This window comes from Xyrauchen texanus, chromosome 29, assembly GCF_025860055.1.
Source record: "Xyrauchen texanus isolate HMW12.3.18 chromosome 29, RBS_HiC_50CHRs, whole genome shotgun sequence".
NCBI lineage: Eukaryota > Metazoa > Chordata > Actinopteri > Cypriniformes > Catostomidae > Xyrauchen > Xyrauchen texanus.
The window spans coordinates 18,102,952-18,113,079 of NC_068304.1; the positions used below are offsets into that span (position 1 = coordinate 18,102,952).

General features: G+C 34.4%; 2 protein-coding genes across 2 annotated transcripts; both read left to right on the top strand.

The window, feature by feature from the left end:
- The first annotated feature begins 1,835 nt into the window (after positions 1 to 1,835).
- On the top strand, positions 1,836 to 5,121 carry lyve1b (lymphatic vessel endothelial hyaluronic receptor 1b). Its single transcript, XM_052097874.1, has 6 exons — positions 1,836 to 2,035; positions 2,146 to 2,308; positions 2,957 to 3,096; positions 3,312 to 3,728; positions 4,176 to 4,245; positions 4,333 to 5,121. The coding sequence occupies exons 1-6, from the start codon at positions 1,954 to 1,956 to the stop codon at positions 4,448 to 4,450; spliced, it is 990 nt and encodes a 329-aa protein (XP_051953834.1). The 5' UTR covers positions 1,836 to 1,953; the 3' UTR covers positions 4,451 to 5,121.
- A 956-nt stretch (positions 5,122 to 6,077) lies between these two features.
- On the top strand, positions 6,078 to 10,041 carry rnf141 (ring finger protein 141). The gene is made up of 6 exons (XM_052097877.1): positions 6,078 to 6,181; positions 6,894 to 7,088; positions 7,329 to 7,437; positions 7,651 to 7,832; positions 7,941 to 8,048; positions 8,220 to 10,041. Exons 2-6 carry the CDS (start codon positions 6,955 to 6,957, stop codon positions 8,368 to 8,370), a joined length of 684 nt encoding a protein of 227 aa, XP_051953837.1. The 5' UTR covers positions 6,078 to 6,181; positions 6,894 to 6,954; the 3' UTR covers positions 8,371 to 10,041.
- The last annotated feature ends 87 nt before the right edge of the window (positions 10,042 to 10,128 follow it).

The following is a 10,128-nucleotide window of genomic DNA, read 5'->3' on the forward strand; positions in this document are numbered from 1 at the left end:
TGTATTAAGTTATCCTTGGTTTAATATATTAGTCAGTTATCCTTAATTTACCAAACATATACAGTACCAAACATAAGGCAATGTGAAAAGCTTTATCCATAGCAAAATACTTTGAAAATGGGGAGAAAAAAAAGGAATTGCATACCATTGACTACATTAAAGAATAAAGCACTTAAATACTTTATTATATCCCAACCATAGTGGGGAATATTGCAGAGTACAGACACAATACCACCAGATCCTTTACAAGTGTGGTATTTGAATGATCAAAGAGCAGGCAAGGAAACTCTAACTCCTCCATAGTAAATATATTATTAAAGAAGCACCAAGCAGCACAAATAGGACAAGTTCCACTGGCCCAGTTAGCTTTGTTTCTGATTTGATCTAAATTTATCTCTGCGATTGTTATTGGAAAAAGGGCTCTGCAATTTAGAACAAACTCAGATTTGTGATGCAAGTTTAGTGACCATGAACGTCTAAAAGAGTGTAAGATATTCCACGTAAGTCTGAATATGCTTTCAAACAAGTGTCTTTACTTTGCACACACAGCTTCAAGGAAAACAGTCAGAGCAAACTTAAAACAGACAATGCTCAGGATGTGTCTGTCTGTGTAGCTCGGACACTCTCCTTCTCTCTGGCATTCCACCGGCCTTTTAAAAGACTGTCTCCGCAGTCACTGAAATGAGACAGGTGTTAGCATCAATAATCACCAGGTTATGGCTCTCAACGCTTCCTCTCTCACCACTGACAGACACACGGCAACATGCCGCTCCACAAACAGTAAAAAGTATTTTCAAAATCCCAGTCAAAACTTTTGTTTATTTTCTGTGCTCTTAGGACAGTCAGGGAACGATGGTGTTTTTTGTTCTCGGTCAGGAATTTTAGAGATGAAACAATAAAATGTGTGAATCTGCAAAATGGAACAGGATGCTTTGAAAACTTCCTGTAATTTTAACTGTGGGTTCATTCAGAGGAGTTACCTAAGTGTGTATAAGTGTCAGGTCAACACTATGGACTAACATAGTCTGAAATTCACTGTTCTCAGTCCCAGAGCTTCTTGCAATAGAATGACAAGCGGCTGGTTGCTTTGAAGTGATGTTGAAACAAGCTGTTCTGATTATTTAGCTTTCAGTATCATTTGAAACAATGGCCTGCATGAGGAAGTTTTCACTAGTTTTCCACCGAGCAGCCAATTTTCTAGCCACCTTCAAGAAACATCTTTAGACAAATCTTTTTTGCGAGCAACTGACACAATCATACTAATACACTTCTTGTCTTCTTTTTTCTTCTTTAAATAAATACATTTAAATTGTCAATCCATTCTTTTACCACTGTCTCTCACCTTCCTCTCTGCTTCTGCTTCTCTGAGCAATTTGCCATTTTGTATTACAGCACTAACGCTTTGGAAAAAAGCATCTGCTAAATAAATAAATGTAATATTTTTTGAAACTGTGGTAAACAATATTCATATTAACACAGATTGACAGAGTATATGGATAATCACTTGCATATTTAATGTTTTGGGTGCTGGTCCTATCATCGAAAAGACTATGCTGGTTTAAATCGGCTTGGACCAGCATGGAAAATCATACTGGTCCAAGCATGTCTTTTCATCGGGGAAAGGGCTCCATAGTTCCCGATATAGATGCATGGAAGTGAGATTTTTGTCTAACTTGTCCTGAATGTCAATATGTGCATGATTTATTGAATGGGTTTAAAGGTACTTGACGTAGCTGGTTTACAACCACAGGAAGTTAAGTTTTTTTAGTTGCCCTCTGCTCCAGCTTTAAATGCCCTCGTTGTGAAGGTCTTCTTACAGATCATCCTCCATCTCCTGTTTCCTATTTCCAGGGGAACCTTTTTGTGGAGAAAGTGCAAAACTGTCATGCTTTCTGCAGAATCACCATATTGAGTGAACCTCTGGGCGGTTTTGGTGCTGTGTTTAGAGCAGTTATGGCTCGACTTTGGTTAGATTTGTGTCCTCTGTTTTTCTTATTTAATTGCATATTCTGTCTGGATGTAAGTCAAATCAAAGGTAATTCTCTCACTTTCTATTTTCTGTCCATTTACTGAAATGAATATGTTTTCGATTGTTTGTGAATCTGCACAGTTGTAGTAAATGCACATTTGTGGGTTGTTTTTTAGTTCCTGAAAATGGAGTTTCTGGGGTGTTCTTAGTCAAAACCGAGACCAATATCTACAGTTTTAATGCCACCACAGCCACAGAGGCATGTAAGGCTATACACATGAGAATTGCAACAAAGGCTGAAGTGGAGACAGCCAATAAAAATGGCTTTCAGACATGCAGGTAAAGAATTGATCATATTGATGTATTAATCTGCTTTATGGGGAAACGTAAACATCTAAAACAATAAAAACTGGTTATGCAATTTGTATGAAATTTCTAATACCAGACAAATTTAAAATAATATAAGCCTAATTAATTACATAGGTTTGTTGTTGCACACGGTATACTGTTTACATTTATTGCTACTTCATTTTGTATTGTACTAACATCTTAAAATGATATAGATTAACTTCTAAGAAAATACAAATATTTAAATATGGAAAATGAACTTTTTGAAGTTCCTGAAGATTATAACTTGAAGGGGAGCCTTTAAGGATAATTTGTGAACCTCTTTAAAAAGGATAATTCACCCTCTGTTAAAGGTACATTGGTGAAACTTTGTGAGTCATTCCTTAAAACATTTCTAGAGAATATTTACAGACAATTTTGGATATTATTACTATTATTGTTATATTTATTATTATTAATTAATGTAATTACAAAATATACTCGTAACATGATTTATTACATCCAAAAGGGATAGTCACAGTTTCTAGAATTTCCACTTTGAACCTTTTTGGTGGTTTGATGTTCATATTATTACATTGTCATACTGTATATTTGAACACTACAAGGTAAAGTAAAGCGAAATATTATGCTTTCCTTTAGGTTTGGTTGGGTTGAAGAGCAAATTGCAGTTATTCCTCGAACTGAGAAAAGTGAAAAATGTGGTAAAAACAGCTTAGGTATCTCTGTCTGGAGAGCTGACATCAGCAAAATGTTTGACGTTTACTGCTTTAAGTCAGAAGGTATCCTATTTATTATGTTATTAGATTTTTTATTACAATAATCATTGTCATGAGATAGGGAACAGTGAAGTTTAAAATGATTTGATAGAAAATCATGCAATGTGTTGATGTTTAGACTGTTTTTATGTTCACAAAATATGAAAGTAATGTTTAAAAACTCATGAAACAAACACTCTGTGAAATGTTAAGAATATGTCTTTCACAATGTACCTCAGGCCCTGATGCACAGTTTGAAACCACAACATCAGGAAGACCTGAAACTACAACAGAAGGGGGAGGAACACAATTAAACAACTATTCTATTAAAACAACCCATCCATCATCCATACAGCCAACCACGTCTCCAGCCACATCTCTTCATCCCTACACATCCACCCCATCCATTTCCTTTGCTGTCAACACTTCCTCCACAACACTAATCACACCCAGTCTTTCTAGCCTCAGTGGCAGTTCACAGGCAACACCAAGTCCTCAGTCTCTCTCATCTCTCAGAACCTTGACCAAATCCTCGACCTCATACCCCTCATTAACCTCTCATTCGTCCACTCATTCTATTCTTCAGCTTACCTCAACTAAAACACACCAGCCTTTGCTGTCCCCGACCCCTGCACCTAACAGACCTTCCATTACAGGTTTTTCATAATCTCCCAAAGATAATTTTATAACTATACACATGAAAATAAAAATGATTCACTCACCCTCATAATGTTCTAAACTTGTTTGACTTTTGTTCTTGCATTCAACATGAAAGATGATTTTTTGGAAAATATCATGGGTCAATCTTTCATATATTTGAAGTAAATGATGACTATCAAGCCCCAAAATTACAAAAAGAAAAAAACACACCATAAAATATGTTATCCATATGATTTATGTGTTATATTCCAAGTCTTCTGAAGCCATTCAGTAGCTTTGAATGAGGAACAGACAGGCTATTCTTCTTAAATCCAAATTTTGTGCTCTATGGAAGAAAGTAATTTAGGTTTGGAACAACATCAAGGTGGGTGAATGAATTGCAATTTCTGAGTGAACTATTCCTTTAAGTTTATCAAACTCTTTTCTCTTCTTTTTCTCCAAAGCACTTGTTATCCTTTCTGTTATTCTACTGCTCTTGGTGGCAGCATTAGGTGCCGGTTGTTATCTCAAAATGTGAGTTTTTAATCAACTATCATACGCAAAGAGAGTTGTAACACGCAGCAGCATAAACTTCACTAACTTCACCATGCTTTTCTTCAGCAAAAGAGGACAACGGTTTCCATCCTGGACCAGAATGAGGCCAAAACAGATAATTGAAACTGAGATGTGGAGACAAAACCTCATCCTTCAAATTGAACAAGACCCAGACTTACCCTAAGAACTGAGAGAGAGCACAAAGAGTCAATTAACAAGACTGTAAAAACACATAAAACTTCATACATACATGTTTAGTTTGCTGCTCTTTTCATCAACTTTGACTATTCATTTATTTCCTATGTAAATAATGTGCTACTGAGGTAAATACAAATTGCCTGCATTTGTTTTATTTGATTGTTTTACAGCAATCCAATTGTACAGTCTGTTTCATGTTTCAGAAAAAACAGTCATGTTTCAGTTTTATTTTTTTTAATGACCATTTGTTTTTGTACCCTAAAGCATGGATTTAAAGCATTTAATTAACTTATGGATGAAAGATAGCTTTGTTAAACAGAACACATAACAAAACAAGGTGAAGAGACAAAACATTTACAACAATAGCCAGGAGGTATATTAAAACAAACAATAACAACAAAAAAGAAGAGAAATAAATAAACAGTTTAAATAAATACTTCAAATTGTTTACATATTTCAATACTTAACAGCTTTCTTGTTTCTCAAATTGGAAATTGTGCTTAGGTATTGCTGAACCTCTGAATTAAAAATAATGGTTTATAACCACCATACTTACATTTTTGAATATGAAACTTTGTCAACAATAGCAGCAAATTAATCAAATAATATTCTTTATGAAAATAAAAAGAATGCATAAAACATTTTCAAAATAAAGTTGAAAGCTGGGAATGATATGATCTCTAACAATCGTGCAGAAATCAGACCAAAAACAAGTCGAGTAGAGACAACTCCAAAATAAATTAAAATTCTGCTCTATGGGGAAACGTAAACATCTAAAACAATAAAAACTGGTTATGCATGTCATTTCTAATACCAGACTAATTGAAAATAATATAAGCCTAATTAATTACATAGGTTTGTTGTTGCACACGGTATACTGTCAGTTTACATTTATTGCTACTTCATTTTGTATTGTACTAACATCTTAAATTCTCAGATTAACTTCAGATTAACTTCTCAGAAAATAAAATTATTTAAATATAATGTTAAATCAGACCAAGTCGAGTAGGGACAACTCCAAAATAAATACAAAAAAAAGTGTCCACCTGCAGACCACAGAATGTTCAAAATATATCAACATCACAATTAAATCTCTCTACAAGAAAATAATTAGTGGAAATTTCTTATATTTTATTCGTGATTAAATATTTATGGTGTCATTTCCAAATTTTGCACCTTCTCAGTCCAGCCACACAGCTATTATAAAAATGTATAGTAGGAGAACTAGAAACAAAATCACTTTGAAAGAGAGTCATGTCGATTATTATTCTTAACAACACCCCCATTCTATGTTGTTTTTTTAAATTATTATTATCATTATTAATGCTCGAACAACAATAACATAAGAACATTGCCAAGGGGATACATACAAATACACAAACACAAAATAAAAAGATACACAATTTCTACCTAACTGACACACACATCTTACAACAAATTGAGAATTGTTACAATTTAATTAAAAATAAATTAAATAATAAAACAAAACAAAAAATTCAAAGTTATATAAAAACATTTATCAAAAACACAAGTTGCTAAATGACATGACAAGGACAGAGACCCTACAGTTGTATTAATGCAATAACTTACAGACATAACCCACAATCTATGCTTTCAACTTTGAGTGTGTCCGTTACGTCATCATTTCGCGTCAGGTACACTGACTGCCCTGTTGTTGTTATCTCGAATATTTCCCATGCTAAACAAATGCCAGCAGGTTTGTTGTAATTTATTTCCCTCTCGATGTGTTCTTGTACATTTGTATCTAATGCCCAAGCACCGCTTATTGATTTATTTGCGTTAAGACTTTTGTAGATTTGTTTTGACTCACCAAGTTAACTAGTAGCTAGATGTTGTTTTTGAAAATAATATTCGATCAACAGGTGGGTCGTGTGTACTTATTATTTCCCACTCTGAGTCTAATGCGTCTATCTTATTCATTTATCTACTTTTTAAATGCAGTTTATTTATCACCGGGGGTAAACCAATGCAGCTAAATAAACACCTGTTCAATTCGAACGTATCGGTGGATACATTTGAGTGCTTATCTAGACTTTACAATGGGTGTCTGGATTTACGAAATGTCACTGGTATGATACCTTTATTGTTATCTTAATAAAATACCGAATACTGCTCTCCAAGTAGGATTTCACGTAAGGCGCCCATATGCTCAGAAACGACCCTGTTTAAGGGAAGTTGTACTTTAATGCATTGTTTTTCACAATTTTAAATAAACTTTTAGATTTTATAGTTCTACAGTTTGACAAATTAATTACTAAAAGAGCAAGTATCCCATTTAGTCTCTCAATAAATTTAATGGCATATAAATGGCATAATAATTATGCATGTTATTTAAACATGTCACACTGTTGTCACTGCTTGACATGTCACGAGTCATAATTCATGTAAACAACCAATCTCACCTTCAGGGCCTCCAGCAGTGAATGAGGTCTAGAATTGTCACAGATCAGTCCTCCGTGTGGAGCTGAGATGGGCCAGCAGCTTTCTGGCCAGGCAGTGAGCAGACTGCCTGAGAAACTGATCAAACATGTGGGGTTAGTGCGTGACAGCAGCTACCTTACATATGACGAGTTTCTGGGTCGCGTGGCAGAACTCAATGATGTGTAAGAAAGATTTCTAGATAATTTATTTTGTTAAATACACCTGTTTTACTTAGGTAAGAAAGAGATCTCCCATTTTCACATAGTTTTCCTAGAGATTGAAAATATTGTTATTAATATTCAAAAGAATTAGAATAAGTTTGTTTTTCAGTCTGCATAATCATAAATTTTGAATGTTATCTGATAACATATATTACATTCTCCTATTTGTAGGTAAGATCACTCAATCATTTTCTTTCACAGAACTGCTAAACTAGCCTCCGGCCAAAAGAAACATCTTCTGTTTGATGTGCAGCCTGGATCTGATTCAACGGCTTTATGGAAGGTTGCTGTGAGAATAGTGTGCACCAAGGTGAGATTACTGTACATACCACAGAATTGATAGGAAAAATGTATTCAAATTGAAAAATCTTTTTAATAAGTCCTAACTGTGCTCTAAACTTTAGAACTGTATTGCTCCTTTCAAATGTATTTTTGAAATTCGGCCTTCAGTTCCAGAGTGTTATCTCTGCCGAAACGGGTTGATGTTTGTGCAAGGTGTAATTTCTGCTCTCTGTGTGTTTAGATTAACAAAGAGGATGGAATGGTAGAGGCCTCCCGCATTATGAACCTGTACCAGTTTATCCAGCTCTACAAAGACATTACCAGTCAGGCAGCTGAAGTCTTTGGGTCTGAGGTGGGCGCAGAGGGTTCCTCTGGACAGCTCTCGTCAGAAGATACCTGCCAGGCCAGCATGTGGATGGGCAGGTAATGTAACAGCTGCAGTTATTCTGTTTAACAAATATGCCCCTGATGGAAAATGCAATATGGATGACTAAACAACATGCAATGTGTGTGGTTTGTGTTCTGCAATAGGGTCAAACAGTTGACTGATGAAGAAGAATGTTGTATCTGTATGGATGGGAAAGCAAATCTTATTCTACCCTGTGCGCACAGCTTTTGTCAGAAGTGTATTGACAAGTGGTAAGAATCTGTGATTTATCTGTTAACTACTTTAATTGACTAGAAATGGCTAATTGTAAGTGCAAAAAAAAAATCTTTATCCAGTAATTATGGATGACTTAAAAAGGTCAGGGTAATTCCCTGGTCAACTAACTATTTGTGTCTATGATCTCTGTCCTCTGCCTTATTAAGGAGCGGTCAGAGCCGCAACTGCCCCAGCTGTCGTATTCAGGTGACTGCCGCTAATGAATCATGGGTCATGTCAGATGCTCCCACGGAGGAAGATGTAGCTGGTTACATTCTCAATCTTGCGGATGAAGCTGGCCACCCACACAGACCTTAAATTCAAGCACTGTGCCACTCTCATGCTCACTCTCTACCCATGGCAGATGAAATAATCTGTAAACAGTTATTTCATAGGATGACTATGGGACTGAGTAATTGTTGCACTACATAGTGTCACTCACTGGAAGCAATAACTGCTGAATATATATATATTTTTTTTTTTTTAAAAGCACTTTTAGGGTAATGCATCACATTTTGCCACCTAAAAAGTTCAGACTGTGAACATGCATACTGTTGATAAATGCTAGAAAACATGTAGCAATATAACATCATTGGCTTTAATTGTTTTTCAGAACATGACACTTGCTGTTTTAACTTGTTTGTGAAGTAACTGCACTTAATTTTGTTTGTTTCGTAGAGGCCTTGTACAGTAATACCTGAAGAAAGTGTTTCAGGATTAGCATGCATTCAAACTATAATTTAGTCAAAAATTATATGGAAAAATAACTACAGTTTATTTGCATTTATTATATAAAATAAGGGTTCCTGGAATTCCTAGTGATATATTTGGCATGAACTCTTTACTGCTCTGTAAGTTCATGTAAATGTTAATTTTGGGGCATGGCTGAGTTATATAACATTCATAATGACTTTGAAACATAATTAGGTCTTTTCATCGGCATCATGGACACTTTCAGTTGAGATTAGTTACCTTTTAATTGTTTTTCCAGTTTGAAGTCTTAAAATCTAGAATATTCCTTTTACACTTTTGTGAGTGTGAGCCAGAATGTGAATCTTGTATCATTAAATACATGCAATATATAGTTAAATCTCTCTATTAAAAATTAAAAGTATTTCAGTTTATTAAGATTTAATGGTGTTCATTAACATTGAATATACTTTTTAAAATTGCATTTCTGTAATAATCGCAGATACAGTATATATATATATTAATGAAGCGACTGAATGTTAAGTTTTATCAGAAAACAAATGACATTAGTTGATGTTTCCTCTGTGATGGTGTGTTGAAGAACATCTGTTGAACGTATAGATTGGACTGGAGTGTTCAGTGTTCTTAGTTCCATCTGGCTTGTGTAAATTTCAGTTAATAAAGTGAATTGATTAATATTTGGAACTAATTTCATTTGCATGCTGTAACATTTCCCCCCTATTCCACTGGTAAGCAGTGTTGAGCAAAATTTACAAAAATCTATTATTTATTTTCTTTGGTATATGGCCTACAGATGATCTTATCACAAATTAATCAAGCAGGACTCTTTTTTTTTTTGATAGGACATAAAATCCTGTTTATACATTTTAAATTATGAATGCTTTTTAAAAGATTTCTTTTTTTTTATTTTATTTTTTTACATATTCAGCATTCATATGTTTTCAAAAGGCTCTTCCTAACCTCAGCACCCTTATATTGTATCACATCCTTTACAAAAATCCCTTACAATCTGTGGTGGTGTAAAAAATGTGTGAGTTAAAGTACTCAAATCTAAAATGCAACAAATATAAAGTTCTACCCCATGTCCCAGAATATCAAGTTGCAAACAAACTGGTTCCTCAAGGTAGATAATAGGTCTATTTTCTGTGCCACACTCTGTTTTACATAAAACATTTAACCGAACAAAAAAATACATTGTTAAAGTCACAAACCCATAGACTCCCTTTTTTATATAAGGTAACAAATTTGAAATGTTTTTTTTTTTTTTTTTTTCAGAAACCATGCAAGATACAGTTAAGATCCTTTCATTTTCAATGAATGGACTCATAATGTGAAGTAGATATTTCCATCACTTAGTAGGCACTA

Excerpts from the sequence above, each read along its gene's own strand:
- lyve1b (XM_052097874.1), top strand. The coding sequence starts at position 1,954 with ATGGCTCGACTTTGGTTAGATTTGTGTCCTCTGTTTTTCTTATTTAAT. Across the intron at positions 2,036-2,145 it reads GGATGTAAGTCAAATCAAAG|TTCCTGAAAATGGAGTTTCT; the intron begins GTAATTCTCTCA and ends GTTGTTTTTTAG. Across the intron at positions 3,729-4,175 it reads TAACAGACCTTCCATTACAG|CACTTGTTATCCTTTCTGTT; the intron begins GTTTTTCATAAT and ends TTTTCTCCAAAG.
- rnf141 (XM_052097877.1), top strand. The coding sequence starts at position 6,955 with ATGGGCCAGCAGCTTTCTGGCCAGGCAGTGAGCAGACTGCCTGAGAAA. Across the intron at positions 7,089-7,328 it reads GTGGCAGAACTCAATGATGT|AACTGCTAAACTAGCCTCCG; the intron begins GTAAGAAAGATT and ends TTTCTTTCACAG. Across the intron at positions 7,438-7,650 it reads TGAGAATAGTGTGCACCAAG|ATTAACAAAGAGGATGGAAT; the intron begins GTGAGATTACTG and ends CTGTGTGTTTAG.